General features: G+C 46.9%; 1 protein-coding gene across 3 annotated transcripts in view; it reads left to right on the top strand.

Annotated features, from left to right (window-relative positions):
• LOC139054841 (uncharacterized) overlaps nucleotides 1-17,946 on the top strand; it is a 135,881-nt gene that overhangs the window by 21,754 nt on the left and 96,181 nt on the right. For all 3 annotated transcript variants that reach the window (XM_070532488.1, XM_070532487.1, XM_070532486.1), the window contains exons 3-5: nucleotides 4,792-5,070; nucleotides 12,399-12,614; nucleotides 16,236-16,514. In XM_070532488.1, the coding sequence (XP_070388589.1) occupies nucleotides 4,792-5,070; nucleotides 12,399-12,614; nucleotides 16,236-16,514 (774 nt within the window). The remainder of the gene's footprint in view (nucleotides 1-4,791; nucleotides 5,071-12,398; nucleotides 12,615-16,235; nucleotides 16,515-17,946) is intronic.

The raw sequence follows: 17,946 nt of genomic DNA, 5'->3' as shown, positions 1-17,946 counted from the left end.
GCATACGAGGTAAGACAGAATCAGCTGTCTGTGCACAGGAATTGCGTGGTTTGGAGAAACCACGTGGCAGTTCCATCGACGTTGCAAAAGCGTGTGCTCGTCCTGCTGCACGCAAATAATCTGGGAGTATCGCCCATGAAAGCTATCGCGAGATCCTACATTTAGTATCCTCGGATGGACGCGCAGATTGAAGAAATTGTGCGGCACTGCACGGCGTGTCAACAAAACAGGCAAAGTGAACCGAGGCCGCCTACGCACTCCTGGACAAAACCGGAGCGGTCGTGGAGCAGGATCCATCTTGCCTTTGCGGGGCCCATTGATGGTGCCATGTTTTTGGTGGTCGTTGACGCCTTCTCAAACAGGGCTAAGGTGGAAATAATGACGTCAGCATACTCGTCTTCAGTGAACGAACGACTACGTAAGATATTCGCAACGTATGGGCTGCCGGACTTAATTGCGTGCGACAATGGTACAACATTTACGAGCGAAGAAATGCAGTCATTTATCAAGCTAAACGGCATTCAAAACATGTATACTGCCCCTTAAAAACCGTCAAGTAATGGCAGAGCAGAACGGATGGTGCGTGAGTTGAAATGTGCACTTGAGAAGCAGTGCCGGGGAACACTAGCGTGTAAAGTCGCTCGGTTTCTCTTCAAACAACATTCTATACCCCACTCGGAGACAGGTAAGGCACCTACCGAGCTCGCGTCGGGAACGAAGTTGAGGTCAAGCCTGGCAAGACAGCTCTCCGACACGATGCATGCGGACTGCATGCGGCAGTTACCACCACAAACACTTCAGTGCGGTGACTCTGTTTATGTAAGGGATTTTCGCTCAGCTCCAAAGTGGTTGGCGGCTCGAGTGCTGCGGCGCCGTGATCACGTTATGTGCGAGGTCCAGAAGTCAGATGGAAGCACACATCGACACCATCGGGATCACGTACGAAAAACTTGGCACCCAACACCCGTGATCGCACCATGTGGAGGAAGTGCCTCGTTTGCTCTACCCGAACCCTCAAGTTCGGTGCCTGCGCCGACCCCTGCAGAGCCACCGATTTGAGACGCTCTGAGCGTCAGCGGTGTGCAGTGCCCCGTTATGGTTTCGATGATTAATGGGAAGAGATGTGATATCGCATTTTCGTGCGGTGACGTACCAGCGAAGCAGTGAAGCTTGCGCCGTCATCATAGCGGCCACCTTGAGCGCACATAAGGGTGAGACTTCATCCTTTTGAAGAAAATACTCTCGAAGTAAATTGCTTTTTCTTACTGACTTATCTGTTGTCCGGGCGTCAGTTACTACATTAGATACCTGACTACCTTTCCGCTACTGGCACTGTGGATTTGGCAGAAAGTACAGTGAACGTAAAGCTTCTATCAACTTAAATTCGCCTTTTACAGCTTTCTTTCTCCTCGAGAACCGAGACTGGCTGCGACTTTGTGTGGCTGGCGATGTCGTTTGGAACGTGGGCAGAAAATCGGCGCCCGCATTTTCAGCGTCAAGCCGGACAAAATACTGAGGATAGTTGTCGTGACTTACACTGTACCAGGCTACAACAGCTGTAGTGTCTACCATTTTTCTACGCCGTTATACGCTGAATGCAACCTTGCACCACCTATTCACCCTGAGCGCAGGCGGCATGCCTCCCTTCATAAGGTGCGTGCCTGCGCCTTGTGTATTCAACTAAAACAGTGTCACTACAGGGCCAGGAGATACCTCGGGTAAAAGAATACTAATACCTTGGTATATGAGTAAGCGAAAGTGATAGGTATCGAGAGATATACGAAAAAGCTATAATAACAGAAAGGAAGAGAAATGTAGCCATAATGAAACACAGAGCGCTATAGGGAGACAACAGTACGCTGTGCCGCGAGGTATGTGGAAATGTGTAATGACTCGAGGATTTACTTTCGGAAATGCGGTTCTTTGCTTGAAGGGAGTAAAATCGCGACTCGATGCCAGCCAAAGGTCTGCGGGGCGTCTCGCATTGGGCACTCACGAGAATATTACAACTGAAGCTGTGCAGGGTGATACGGGCTGGATAAGTCTTGAAGTCAGGGAAGCTCAGAGTAAAATTGATCTTGACGAATGACTTAGGAATATGAAATTAAATGGGTTGCAAGACTGTTGAGGTATTTGTAGAGGTAAAACATTGATTCACAGTGGAGGAAACTTGTAAGCTTTCTAGCAAGTATGCGACTGGTATAATAAGCAACACGGCAACGAAGAGCATCAAGCGCAAAGGCAGTGAGACTGAAGCAATCTCATGAGTGGCGGCTATGAGTTACTACTTAATTGAGACCTGAACTGCCCCTCGGGCTTGGTGAAATAACATAGCACGCGGGTAGTATACGCTGTTGTGAACATCTCAGCCAAGTTTTGCTGCCGTACGCGCTGCGTGAAGCTCGCAAGCGGATCGTGAAGTCACCTTTCTCTCAAACATTCTCTTTTCAGGGGAAAGCCCTGTCCTCACTTTCTTCTAGACGCACTATTTCGTCATTGCCTTTGACGGGTGCTATTGGCCGATAGCTGACATGAAGATGTGGTCGGCTACATGGCGTAGATACCGCGGCCGCCGCGGGCTGCCGCCATGAGTCCACTGGCTAAGTGCACTGCGGCTCGCTGAGGACAACCGCGTTTGGCTTATGTTTAGCGCGTCGCAGACACAAAAGGCGGAAGTCCTGGCCTCTACGTTAACATCCGAAATGAAATTTGAACTGCACCTCACGGTGACACTTCGAAGGCGGAGCTCCGTTGGGGGCATGCCCCTTTGAGCTACAGCCTTAGCAGTGCAAGGCATTGCAGAAGAAACAGCAGCACAGCGGAGGCCATGTTTGATTGTCAGTAACTCCGCTTCTGCTGAACGCATTAAAGTACGTTTTGCGGCAAAGTATTTCTGAAATAGCCTATCTTCACTTCAAATGCATTTTTCCACTTCGAAAAAAGTGGTTCGGGGCCCCTTTAAGAGAAGAAAGCAAGATCAGGAAAGAAACAACCTAGGATAACTCAAATGGAAGCTGCTTATTTTTCGAAGCAAGGTTAGGATTCCGTATAACGTGATGTTAAAAAGCGAGGTACACCACGAAAGAACAAGCGTGTGCTTGCTGCTGTAAAGCTATGGAAACGACGGAACATATTTTATTAGAATGTCTAGCCAGCTGTCGGTTTCGGCTCCTATGTCCCCCTTGAAGCCCATGGGTTTAGCGACAGCAGAGGGAACGCAAAGATCTCCGCAGTAGGCATTAGTAAGAGCCGATAGGAAGATTAGTGGAAGCAAAGTAGGGAGACCACAAACAACGGAAGCCTACAAAAACAAAGTTCCTAATGGGGGTAGAGAAAATTTGATGTTGGGAATTCTTTGTGCGTGCGTGCATGTGTGGTTTTGTGTGCTTGTTTTTTTTTTTAAAGACAGGTAGGTGATTAGGCAAAATAAGAACAAGAGCTTGGGGGCGCATCCTACCACGCCGTTTCAAAAGGGACGCTCATATCAGCCGTCCATCCATCAATCCATCCATCAATCCATCCATCCATCCATCCATCCATCCATCCATCCATCCATCCATCCATCCATCCATCCATCCATCCATCCATCCATCCATCCATCCATCCATCCATCCATCCATTCTCTTTTGTGAAAGAAGCGGCATGCTGGACGCAGCCTGGTCGTCGTGCGTTCTAGTAGGGGGCGCCCGCTAGGTGGCGGCGGCTTTGTTGCCGTGGCAATGGCGGTGTCTATGGCGAACATGGGCTTAGAGGGTTCTTTTGACGATAGCAGTGGCGTCAGTACAAGATAATGACGCTCACACTTACCATAATCACTGTCGCGACGTCTGTCACTTTTGAATGCGGCGAGACTTGGTCATGACAGCGGAGGTGGCGATTGCATGGGCATTAGGAGGGTTTGTTTGACGAAAGTCGCGGCGTCAAGAAGGGAGGACGAGGATCAGGTGCGTGGGACGGGCAGGGTCTTTGTTGGCACAGCTAGCTAGCTAGCTAGCAGCTAGCTAGCTAGCTTCTAGCCAGCTATCATAGCTATCTAGAAGAGCTAGCTATCTTCTGCCTCTGCAAATTAGCACCGAGGCCTTCTTTCAACGTCCGCGAATCGTAAACATATTTGAAATATATGAACTGTGGTTATTTGTCCCATGTCCTAAAACAATGCCGCATACCCACACAATGCTTTTACAGCAGTTGTCGCTAGAAAAAAAAATAACTCACGCAACGCGACACTCAGACCTATGGCAGGTGCAATATCCGCGAACCAACTACCGAAAGAAAACATTATACTACACTCTTCCAATCCTCCTCAACAAAATTCACTTTGTAAATGCGCAACCAGAAGACACCACAGTTCAAAACTTTATTGACGCTTTGTTGATATCACGAAGAAAATTTATTGATATTCTCATTTGTTGTTTTGGTACTTAGATCGGTAGCCAATCGTTTCACCTATACTTAGTGCATCGATCATGGCGATTGTTTTTCAATTCTTGTCTTAACTAACATTCTCGCATACCACTGTATTCTGTTTTGAAGAGTTGCGAATGGAAGGTCAGTCAAACTGACTAGCAGAGTTCTTTCCCTTGAATCTGCCGCTTCGCCTTTTTGGCTTTCGAATAAACTTAAAAACTTTGGTAACCTTGCCCTTCCTACACCTTATCCTACTTTCAATAACTGAGTGATTTCAGAAATCTTGGGTCGCAGTATTTACTAAATTGGCTACTATCATGGCCTATTCTCGTTGTAGTTTGCACGCTCTCGGAACGCAGGTTTGTATCGTACTCTTCCGCGCAGGGCAAAACGAAGCAGAGCACCATCAAGTCCTCAAGCCAGCAGCAGAAAGTGCCCTCTTCGCTCCCCATGTCAGGCACCACCCGATCCACTCGTACTTCCCAGTTCCGAACTGCCGTCGAAGCACGCCGCACGGACGACCATGTGCATGCCCCTGAGAAATCGAGAAAGCAGAACGGCACGAAAACGGATGCGAGTCCCGCCCCTACCAGCACCAGTGCCATGCAGCCTGCCAAGTCAGACCTGACGTCCTTGCAATCACCGAGCGGGAGGAGGCATGAGGTGAGTCAGCTAACGTTGTGGTGGTCACGCCTGATAATATCGACAGTTTGCGCGGCGCTCAGTAGGAAACTTCGGAAAACTAAGGCTGTTAGAGAGGCAGTGGAAGCCGAGAAAAACAACTTCTCGGCTAAAATCAGTTATAGAGGCGCTCTATATGAAAAGCTTGCTCTTATTATCTGCGAACGGCGAAGGAGACTCCGACTCTTTCCAATATTTTCAAAGCGGATAGCATTCTTTGGTTCTCTCGCCACTTTTCGTGGTGGTAAATAGTTGCGTTTACATGAATGCAACAGAATCGTGTTGTACCAACTTTGTAGCGTAACGCATATTATGTACGCCAGCCAATGAGGTAGCGTATCACATCAAATGCCCCAAACAAGGGTAGCTTGAGGTGCAGAATGCTCAGTTCAGCAACACATTTAAGCAGAACCATATCCATGGTGTCACTGATCATGGGTACGCATTCTATGCGGAATGAAAACCAGCCCAGCAACCGCGGGCGGTCGCTGATGCATAGCGGAACTTCAAAACAACCATACGGCTGACGGAGCAAATCCGAAATGGTTTCCTTTACCTCGTTAGTCCGTTAGGCTCATTTGTAGAGTGTCTTCTTTGTCAATGAAAAATTGGTTGAACGTCGGCGATTTACTTGATTCACGGCGTTAACGTAGTGAGGTCCACTTTGATAACATAGAAGCCGAGACCGCCGCTCTCGGCTGCTACTGAGCATTGCAGCAGCTACGCAAACGCGGCAGAATTGTGATTCCGCGAACCATGCGGAGAAATGAACGAGAACATCACTGAATGTAGCCGACACCCTGTAGGTATATATGTATAGTTCCAGTGCATTTCTCAGCGTGATAGCAAATCAGGTTTGTCGCATTTTAGAGCACTGCATTTTAAATTTCGCGCTGGGTGGTGTTAGCTTGCTGGGCACTAAAAGGCACAGAAAGATAGAAGGTTAACGGTATAGAAAGAGGACTTCCAAGCAGTAAATTAGGCCTTGATTTGTCATGATTTCTCACAATGGACAAATAACGCAGCAGAAGGTCCTCGGACTGATGTATGTGGACGACATAGTGATACTAGCTCACAATGTAAGAGTTATACAGACACGTGCAAATATGGGTCCCAGTTCAGCCACCAATCTAGGCCTTAAGCTTAGTAAAAAAGATCAGGAAATATGATCTTCAGTCAAGAGACGAGTAATTACGGGGTGTCAATTCACCACCAAGTCATATACCCATAGTCAAGCAACACAGTCAAGCACAACACCGTAAATGAGCTTATCAAAGTACATCGTACAGCACAACTTGCACGCCTATCATCCAGCACTGCGGGGTGGCACATTTTCTCTATTCTAGGCCTCAATCCTGCAAGTTCCCTCAGACCCATGCACTCCACCCCGGGAGTAATTTAATCGCATTTAACAATCCATACACTCCTCAAAAATGTACGTTCATTCCACCACCCAGCTCGGTGAAAAGCCAGCGCCACGGCGCTGTACAAACACCATCAGGCAAATGACAATGCAGCCTATGTGGACGCCGCAGAATATGACACTCACCAAGCGTATGCCCTGAGCGTAGTTTCCAACACACTCCACCGTATGATTTCTGGTTCAATCAAAGCTCCATCTTCCCTAGACGCGGAAGAGGTCGCAATTGCATTGGCAATCTCCTCAACCACTGCCACGTTAACAATAAGTGACTCGATAACAGCAATTTGGAACTTTGCACGAGGTAGAATTGACACTCATGCCTTCAAAATTCTCAATTCTATTCAACCCCTGACTAGATCAATTCGACACCTGTGGGTACCTGCTCATATGGGCAACCCTGGGAATGAACAAGCCCACAACACAGCTCGAGAGGAAGTCAACTGAGCAGGGCCAGCTACAGACTGAGGCAGTGCACGCGAATGCGTAGTTACCTATAAGGAAATTGCTCTCCACTGTAGGGAGCACCGGCTCCAATATCCAACCCTCCACAAATCCCTCTCTTAAACTCGACCAGGTGCCCTGGCGTTAATGGCAATGCCGTGCCTTTCCATCCCCAGTTCACCTTGCCTGTATCCACCCCAGAATTTTCTCCCCTGAATGCACCCTCTGCGGTGCACACAGTACAGACTTTCACGATATCCTCTACATCTACTCTGAGCTCCAGAACCGTCCGAATGTCATCTCACCGACATAGCGCGATGGGAGATCGCGGTTCCCAGCTCGGACCCGGCTGCACAAAAGCGGCTGGTAGGCGGGGCTCTAACAATCGCTAAGAGCCACAAGCTCCCGGACACGCAGCACGATATCGAGCCGACCCATCAGTAGGCTACAATCATAAAGCACAAGAATCAATAAAGGTTTCCAGCACTAGATCGCAGGCAAGAGCTTGCGCATCGTGTCCTATATATAGAGTCGGCGATGGTTTACGATAACGAGGAACGCGCTGACAACGCAAGCAATCAGAGTTTTGCGTCTGCAACAAAAGGGAAATGCTTCTGAGAAGGACGCGCTAGAACCAAGCTAAACGTGTCCGCGGGCACATTATGCGAGGAAAAACTATTCCACTATGAAGGTCAATGTACAGTGAGGCTGTAACACATCACACAGAGTGAGACAAGATTACATGTATTTAATTTCATCATTTGGTAATGGTAGTGATGGTACCTTTGTGATTACGGTGATATACACTTATTGGTTTGTTTACCACCTCAGACAGAATCTTGGCCGAAGTTAAATTTCGGCACGACGGTTGTTGAGTAACTGAGTGACTCGGATTGGTGTTGCACATCAAACTAAACTCTTCTAGCAAAAACTGAGTGAACAATTTCTTGTCTGCTTTTTAAGATGTTCACATTGAAGTCAGCAACGATTATCACAGGGGTAGTGCCATCGCGGCTAGTCCATGTAAAATGCGTGCTCAGGAACTTCCCAATAATGTCACACCCAAGTGCGGAGCAATGGCAGGAACTACTGTCCAGCGACCGCTGTGAAGACCAGCTAGGTCTAGCGTGGCGTGCATGACGGACAGCAGAAGCCAGTGGAGCCGTGGATTGAGGGCAACCTACCATGGCTATAGAGGACGGACGAAGCAGCGAGTGAAGACTTCCGGAGAAGACACAAGCATAAAGACTCCCCTGCAGAATCCGCCCCAGCCGCAGAAAAGCACATTTCCTAGAGCTTAATAAAGTTTTCATTCACTCACTCACTATCGATATCACACTTGGGTGCGCCTGAAGATAAATACACAGTGGTTATCACAATTCCATCTTTTGTTTGTATGGCACAGAAATCCCCACAGTCGGCGGCATTGTCCTCTTGTGAGTCAAGGGTATATTGCTTGTGCATACATTTTGTTGTTTGCGCGCGTGGTAATGCCTCCTGATCGTGAGTCCATGTGCTGTTCACCAAGGGTTCCAATTCACCCACCGACTTGAAACAATGCATCTTGATTTATTTACTTCGTTTATAATTATCTATATTTATTAATATTAGAGGTGGAGTGCTGAAGTCTCCTTCGCCTCCGCCGTGGTTCGGCCCAGTATTACACTACCTCCGGGATCAGGACCGTTGTTGCACACGGACATTACAGCTGCATTGGGGGGTAGAGACATGCAGCTTTGCAGGAAGAGCACTACAATATCATTTCTTTTATGCACCAAACCTGGTAGTGAAAACTATTTTACTGGGGAGATAATAAAAGTGTTCACGATGTTCTTTACAGTTACTCATCTCGTAAACTACAGCAGTCATGGTTTCAAGGGTGTAATATAGATTTCATAATTAATGATTACAAAGAATGCTACGCACTATATGATAATTCCCCACTGGGGAGTTCCCACCGTAATTTTATTCATTACCATTCTGAATGCACAAGCAGTCACACATCTTTAAAATGCATCGGCCTTTCTATGGCCGACACGCACTAAAACAACTTACTCATTACCAATTACAAACTAAATAATCCATTCTGAAGGATTGGGTTGCATCCTAAACGCCTCTGTAATACGGGTAGCATTCTCAATGAAATCATCATGTATTGAACAGGCATTGATGCCTGCATGTTGAAAACCTTTCATGTGGGTCTTCTAAAAACTGTGTAGGCTCAGGAGCTTTATTAAATTGTAACAAACACCACGTGTGATATTAAACGGCCAGGATCGTCTGCTATGCGCGTCCAATCGCACTTGTTTTCTTATCATTCACAGGAGCACAGCCCAAAGAATAACTCTGACCAATAATGTACAAAAAAACATGTTCGATGCCTTCAGGTTTATTCTTGTTCTGGTTTGTTGCATAAAAGACAAATCATTCAGGGAACTAATTTCATTTTAATACGTAAGCGTTATTTGGCGAGCTCAGCCCTGTCACGCGAGAAGTGAAATCTTGTATCTGCAAGAAAAAAAAAGAATGCGTAATTTCCAAGAACGTTTAATTGTTATGACAGTGTAAACGTAGATTGAGAGCTTTCACGTGATAAGGAACAGTTTAAAGAAATAAAATAAAATAAACAAAAAATACCATAGGGCGCCGTAGAAAATGCATGGGGAAGCTTATAGTAGGGGTAGGCCAACTGAAATTCGGTGGTGGGTCAACGACTCCCGCGCTATTGCCGCAGCTAGTGTCCCCTTTCGGCCGCTCTGCTGCGTCGAGGTGTGGTCGTGCCCGGCGTTCCGGATCAAATGGTTCGATTACGTTGAAGAGGCCGAATGTGGCGAGAAAATCGTCTACTAAGGCCTAGGCATTGTTTGACACCGGAAGGGCCGCGGGTAGACGAGCGTAAGCTAAGGAAAACTATGCAAAAATATGAAGCCACAGCGGAGCCAATCAACGCTTACGCAGCATGTGGTACTCGATGGTGCATCGTCATCTTATGCGAATGTATTTTGTGCCGTTCTTCAACGGTCTGGTCTGGGCTCGCTTCTCTTTCTTTTTATCTTCATCAACGATCTTGGTGAAACTGTTGCTAGTCGAGTTAGAGTATACGCTGATGAATGCTGCATTTATCGCGACGTTAGCTTTGAAACTGATTACGACTACTTGCAGGGTGCTCTAGACACTGTTAATCGTGGTGCGGCAGGTGTAACGGGCCACTTGATATTTCAATATGCGAACTCATTAGGTTAACATATAAAAACGGCCTTTCATAAAATTTATCTCATCAATAACAATGCCTTGTCTGCTATGACACAGTTTAAATACATAGGTGTTATTTTTTCGAGCACTGTCCTGAAGCGCTCATGTAAAGTAGCGTATACTGGACCGTGCAGCTCGATTTGCGACAGGAGACTATGGTTTCACAAACTGGTCATATAATATTGTGAAATGTTTGGGGTTGCCCTTGCTCTGTGAGACGCATAAGCACTCAGGACTAGCATTGCTTTTTAACATTATATATAAAAATCAGAATTAATAGTGAAGCTTACCTAAATGAACCCGCCTACGTGTCCGTCCACGTGGACTGCAGTAAGAAAATAAGAGAATAGAACTGCCGACTAAATAGTTTTAAATTTTCCATTTTCTCCCGTACAATACAGGATTGGGACTGTTTGCCGGATTTAATTGTTACTGCGCCTCCTACATCCTTTTTCACACTGTTAGTTGACCACTTTTGATATCTCTACATTACTGAATTGTGCATCGCTTACCAGTTTTATTGTGGATGTTGTGTGTGTATTATGTTCCGTTAATCTTTGTGTTATCATTGAATGGTTGCATTCCTTTTCATTTGCATTCTGGTTGTATTTTGTATATGGCACTGTCTGTCTACAGCCCACGTTTCATACATTCCCCTTAAGCAATGGCCAGAAGGGCACTGTAGGAAACTGTATAAAAAAACAAAATAAATAAATAGACAGTTCTTAGAATTTCTGTAAGTTCTTTATGAGGCCATCTTGGAGCAGGTAATGTGTATGTGTGCAGTTTAAAAAGAAACTCTTAACAGCAGGAGACACTCTCTATATAAAGGATCGGCTTACATGCATTCCCACATATACTACCGCCACATATTCGCTGATTAACTACTCGTTACTCTATGGCACCTATACGCACAAAAGCAGCGAACGCTACATAGCTATCCCCAGGGAAACAAGTAGACTGCTTTCTGAAAGTTGCGAGATTGGCTTTGTTTTGAAGAAACTAATTATTTCATACGCATTCAAACAATCTCACCTTCGAATAGCCCCCTTGAATGACTATATCTCATTGCCAGAATTCTTGCGAATTTGAAGGTATTTCCTTGCAGTCTTTTTTTTTTCAGTACAAGCCGAGCACACTTCTGCAATTTGAGTTTCATTTAGGCACTTGATCGCCTGAACATGGCAACGTTTGAGCTGGTTTTTCTAACTTAGGGAAAATCGAAATAAGCGGGAGTGGCCGCTGACGAATGACGTGCCTTTCACGTAGAGGATAATCAATTAGGACGAGTCTTAGGCGGACGGGCACGGCCCTGACACAAAGCAACGGTCGCCTCGGGGGAAAAAGTCCAACGCCTTCATGACCGAAAAAGATACGCGCCATGTCTGCAGCTCGATCAAGTGCATGGCAACCGTATTTTTTGAATTCGCCGTGTCGTGCATTAGGAATTTGTCGCGAGGGCCTCTACAGCGAGTTTACTGCCAAGTTTTAGGCTGTCTGGGACGGAGGCCGTATAGAGAAAGCTGCGCAATCTGCAGTGCACGAGGAGCTGCATGCAGCACGACGACAATGGGTCCTGTTTCACGTCAGTGCGTACACGCGAGTGTCACGCCAGAAAGAACCCTACTCCTCAGATTTGTATCGCCATTATTTTACCCTCTTCTAAAAATAAAAACCCAGTTCCTTAATCAAGCTCAAACCACAGGAAGGCGATCGACTCCTTCTGAAAGGAGGCATACAGGATAAATTATCAAAATGGCAGGAACGATGGGAGCGCTTTGCTTCTGCGCAAGGGGAATACTTGAAAGCTGTGAGCATTTCAGAGCACATAATTAAGTTGTTTACTACTTTATTCGCATTCTTCTGTTAATAAACAGTTAGCTTTCTAGAAGCATTCGGCTATTCACTTGCGTTGACAATCATCGTCGATGGCTCCTGCATTTTTTTCCGGTGATAACCGTTAGCACTTGACATGGAGAAAGCTGACCACTTGTGATTTTCTTATCCTTCCGCGACAGCACGGCACACGGACCTTTTTGCTTTCAGTCCCTTAACCACATGCGACTGCGTAATGACAAATGGAAGCCGCGACTCTGGGCTAAGCGCCAGAGCCACAAGGCAAAGTTAGCGTCAGTTACATTGAGCACCGCGTTACATGAGACATTCACAAGGGTGATTTTTTGTTACCCAACAGGCGGTCGCGAAGGACAAGTCAAGGGGAGCCCAAGGTGCAGAGAACCTAAAGAAGCAAGCGAGTCCGCCATCTGGCCATCAACAATTTTCCAAACAAGACCGTAAAACTGCGCCAGCTCGCTCCACGGAGGTCTCAGCGAGTCCTTCGGTGCTGCAAAGTCCATCCAGACCCGGAGCGCGGACAACCGGCTCAGTTTTGTCAGAATCCGCGAGTACTGTGAGTCCAACTTCTACGAAGTGTCAAGTTTCAGAAAAGCGAAAACTGTCGCTTGCTTCACTTTGATGCTGCCACCTCTCTTTCTAGCCACCGTGGTATAGGGTTATTTGTAATATGGTAAATTATTACAATATGCTGTTATTGTCCCCACAAAAACGTGGCTATTGAGGAAGCACCGATCAGGAGGAACTGGTACGACAGAACCCGCGGCATAAACTTTATCCACTTTAGGGTGCGCCGTTAAGTGGAGTCAGCAAATTAAGTCGACCGTAGGCTTTGAAAATCGCTTATCAAGGTCCCAGTGCCAATCATGAGCATAGTGCAAAGCTGTTCGTGATATGCTTTCTGAATGCCTATACTACGTTTCAAAAATTTAGCCACATGCAATAGTTAATGTGTGTGGTTCTTTTATGGAAAAAGAGGACACCGAAATTGTTATATAATGCGTTACGGAACATTTCACATTAACTGCCGAAGTGGAAAGAGAGAGAGAGAGCAAACATTCTATTCGGGGCGCTAAGGCATGTAAGAAAATTGGCAGTGGCTTAGCTAGGCTTTGCCAGGATATATGTAGCGAAAGCTAAGCCATAGCATAGTTAGCCTTGGTTAATCTTGATTGCAAGTCCACGTTAGCCTGGTTGTCTAGTTATGTTGCGGTGTTTAGCCAGTCGTTAGGGGTGCTGTTTGTCTGTTTCTTGGGCGATTCGTTTCCTCTTCATCCAGTTCCGATGTCGATTCCATGCCTCCTCGCACTTATCAGAATTGTCGCCGTCCATACTACCGCCTCAACTGTGGTTGCGGGGCAAGCGACCTCTCCTTTTCAATCGTCAGACATGTCATCAGGCATGCGACGCAGCTGGCGAAGCGAGTGGAAGCGAGTGAAGGAGTGGTGGTTCGGTGCTACTAGTTGCTCGTGCGCAGTAGTGAATTGGTAGCGAGAGAGAGAGAAATATCCGTGGCGAGGCGCGAGTTGTGACGTCATATGCCTCCTCGGAGCGCAGGCACTACGAAATCGCAAGTTCACAGCCAGTAAAGGTTTCGCTTTAAAATTTGGTAATGAGTCTTGCTGACCGCGTACTTCAGCCCTACGCTGACGAAATCTGGCAGATGACGTTGGTTTGTAGATTGGCTGGTTGAGTCAGAAAATGGGTCGTGAGGCTAGATGAGCGGGGAATAAGGAAGGGTGTTTGGCAGGGACAGCAGGGATAGAAGTCCCAGAGGATAACGCATGGTGTTCCAGTTTGTACAAATGGTGGGCAGAGAAGAGGACTCTGCGCGAGAACGCCGTAAAGGAGGAGCGTAAATGCGAGGGTGAGTAGTATGGACCAAGAGAATGGTGGTGCCCTGTGGGGAATCGAATCCAGGTCAACAACACCAAGGATGGGGGGAGAGGGGTGTATTTTCCCTGGCATTCCAGCACTACTATAAACACGAAGACGGACGTAATAGGGTCTCCTACGGTCGTCTGTGATTGCGCCGGAACTGGAATCTTCTAATGACCGTTTCCTCCAGACGGAAACAGTACACATCTATTTAACACACTATGCAAATGTTTCAGTATTCAGAATTGTTTATACTGAAGATAAACGCACCACTGAAACCATTTCGGATTTACAGTTACTTTCCAAATAAAGTCGTCACTTTCATAATTGTGAAACTCTGAGATATTTTATCACAGCGCTGCTTAGAGGCACCAAGAACCCTTGTTCACATTTTCGCTCTCGCAGTGCCCTAGCTATTATGGGGCGCTACAACGTGAAACTATCCCTAACTTTTGTAGTCCAGTTCTGCAACCAGGGGTGCTATAACGTAAAACTATTCCAAACTTTTCCATTCCAATTCTGCAATCAGCCCTCCGCGATTGGTCAAAAACTTTTTGGAGCATCCCCACTTCACCTGTCTGTCACACGACATCACGAGAACCTCGATAGCTCCCCATCTGATATGATGTGTACACACTGATTATGCATGATCTGACGGGACCAAATAAAAATAGTTATTTCTGATTCGACGCCTTTTCGCCGTTAGTCCTCGGCTATTGGTCAAAAGATTGCGGGCTGCACCCACTTCACCTGCCTGTCACGCGACGTCAAAAAACCAAAAAACTCGCGCGTCAAAGTGACGTGTATGTCTCAAAGATGCATTTATATGCCGAACAAAACTGACTTTTCTTCTGAATAACCGCACGCTGCCCCGTTCCGAAAGGAATAAAAGATGGCAGCCGCCGATCGCTCAGGCACTGGCTACTCGCATCTGCCGGAGAGCACGGGTTTATTTGCGTATAATAAAGCTTCTTGCGTGGCCGTGTAATGTTTTAGAGCACTTTCGGCACGTCTACGCCCTCGTTCTGCCAACTCTTCTTTGCTGAGGATTCGTTTTAGCGTCATTCTGAAGCTTTCGTTACATGCCGCCGCGATTTTCGGCCAGCCACCGCAACCTAAGTAAGGGAAAGCGGAGCAGTCAAAGACGCCGGCACCACCCTCTTCATCTGGTTGTCGATTTTCAGTGCAGTGGCTCGGTCCCATCGAATCCCTCTCCACTTAGCGTACTCCTTACATCTTGTTAGCGAATTAGATAAGACAAGCCGCTCAGTGTAGGCAATGTTATTCGTTCTTCAAGCAAACAAAAGTGACCTCCTATGAACGAGGAGAGCATTTGATTGGTCTGTCCAGACAACCCTGCGGGTGCCCGCCCGTTGCTTGCGTCGGCGGTTACGCAAATTTGACGTCAGGAGATTGGAATAAAAACATATTGGCCACTATTTTGTAGCGATGCCTTATGCCTTATTCTATGCTATTCTTATCATCCACCACACAGAGCCGTCTGATCCCGTTGATAATGTGGGAAGACCGTCGCGCTGACCACTGGCCAAGCACGAAAAGCCGGAAAAGGCATGGAATGGGAAAAGGCATCGCTACAAAATACCGTCCTTGGAATAGTTTTACGTTATAGGGCCCCAGCGCTCCGCGATTGGTGAAATCATTTCGGGCGCCCCCACCTGGCCTGTCTGTCACGCGACGTCACGAAAACCGCCATAACTCCCCATTTGATATGGCGTGCACACACCGATTCGCCATTAAAGCGAACAAAAGAAAAATAAGTATTTCTGATTCGCTGCCTTTTCGGCACTAGTTCTCAGCTATTGGTCAAAATATTTCGGGCTGCGCCCACTTCGCCTTCCTGTAGCTCGACGTCACAAAAACGCAAAAACTGGCCGCGTCAAAGTACTGTGTAAGCGTTAAAGATGCATAAGTATGCCGAACAAAGCTGACTTTTTCTCTGAATAGCCGGAGACTGCCCTGTTCTGAAAGGAATAGAACATCGTTGCTTACCGATTGGTCATGCACTGGCTAATCGCAGCTGCCGGAAAGCATGGGTTTATTTGCGTATAATAAAACTTTTTGCGTGGCCTTATATCGTTATCTAGCCTTTTCGGCACGTTTACGACATAGTTCTGCCAAATCTTCTTTGCTGTTTTAGCGGCATTCTTAACGTTCGGTTGCACGCCGCCGCGATTGTCGACCAGCTACCGCAAGCTAAGCTAAGCTACTATCATGGCCTATTCTCGTTGTAGTTTGCACGCTCTCGGAACGCAGGTTCGTATCGTACTCTTCCGCGCAGGGTAAAACGAAGCAGAGCACCATCAAGTCCTCAAGCCAGCAGCAGAAAGTGCCCTCTTCGCTCCCCATGTCAGGCACCACCCGATCCACTCGTACTTCCCAGTTCCGAACTGCCGTCGAAGCACGTCGCACGGACGACCATGTGCATGCCCCTGAGAAATCGAGAAAGCAGAGCGGCACGAAAACGGAAGCGAGTCCCGCCCCTACCAGCACCAGTGCCATGCAGCCTGCCAAGTCAGACCTGACGTCCTTGCAATCACCGAGCGGGAGGAGGCATGAGGTGAGTCAGCTAACGTTATGGTGGTCACGCCTGATAATATCGACTGTTTGGGCGGCGCTCAGTAGGAAACTTCGGAAAACTAACGCTGTTAGAGAGGCAGCGGAAGCCGAGAAAAACAACTTCTCGGCTAAAATCAGTTATAGAGGCGCTCTATATGAAAAGCTTGCTCTTATTATCTGCGAACGGCGAAGGAGACTCCGACTCTTTCCAATATTTTCAAAGCGGATAGCATTCTTTGGTTCTCTCGCCACTTTTCGTGGTTGTAAATAGTTGCGTTTACATGAATGTAACACAAGCGTGTTGTACCAACTTTGTAGCGTAACGCATATTATGTACGCCATCCAATGAGGTAGCGTATCACATCAAATGCCCCAATCAAGGTTAGCTTGAGGTGCAGAATGCTCAGTTCAGCAACACATTTAAGCAGAAGCATATCGATGGTGTCACGGATCATGGGTACGCATTCTATGCAGAATGAAAACCAGCCCAGCAACCGCGGGCGGTCGCCGATGCATAGCGGAACTTCAAAACAAGCATACGGCTGACGGAGCAAATCCGAAATGGTTTCCTTTAACTCGTTAGTCCGTTAGGCTCATTTATAGAGTGTCTTCTTTGTCAATGAAGAATTGGTTGAACGACGGCGATTTACTTGATTCACGGCGTTAACGTAGTGAGGTCCACTTTGATAACATAGAAGCCGAGACCGCCGCTCTCGGCTGCTACTGAGCATTGCAGCAGCTACGCAAACGCGGCAGAATTGTGATTCCGCGAACCATGCGGAGAAATGAACGAGAACATCACTGAATGTAGCCGACACCCTGTAGGTATATATATATAGTTCCAGTGCATTTCTCAGCGTGACAGCAAATCAGGTTTGTCGCATTTTAGAGCACTAAATTTTAAATTTCGCGCTGGGTGGTGTTAGCTTGCTGGGCACTAAAAGGCACAGAAAGATAGGAGGTTAACGGTATAGAAAGAGGACTGCAAAGCAGTAGATCAGGCCTTGATTTGTCATGATTTGTCACAATGGACAAATAACGCAGCAGAAGGTCCTCGGACTGATGTATGTGGACGATATAGTGATACTAGTTCACAATGTAAGAGTTATACAGACACGTGCAAATATGGGTCCCAATTCAGCCACCAATCTAGGCCTTAAGCTTAGTAAAACAGATCAGGAAATATGATCTTCAGTGAAGAGACGAGTAATTACGGGGCGTCAATTCAACAGCAAGTCATATACCCATAGTCAAGAAACACAGTCAAGCACAACACCCTAAATGAGCTTATCAAAGTACATCGTACAGCACAATTTCCACGCCTATATTCCAACACTATGGGGTGGCACATTTTCCCTATTCTAGGCCTCAATCCTGCAAGTTCCCTCAGACCCATGCACTCCACCCCGGGAGTAATTTAATCGCATTTAACA

This window comes from Dermacentor albipictus, chromosome 1, assembly GCF_038994185.2.
Source record: "Dermacentor albipictus isolate Rhodes 1998 colony chromosome 1, USDA_Dalb.pri_finalv2, whole genome shotgun sequence".
Taxonomy (NCBI): domain Eukaryota; kingdom Metazoa; phylum Arthropoda; class Arachnida; order Ixodida; family Ixodidae; genus Dermacentor; species Dermacentor albipictus.
The sequence above is the reverse complement of the archived record's forward strand: the minus strand, read 5'-3'. Positions and strand labels throughout refer to the sequence as shown.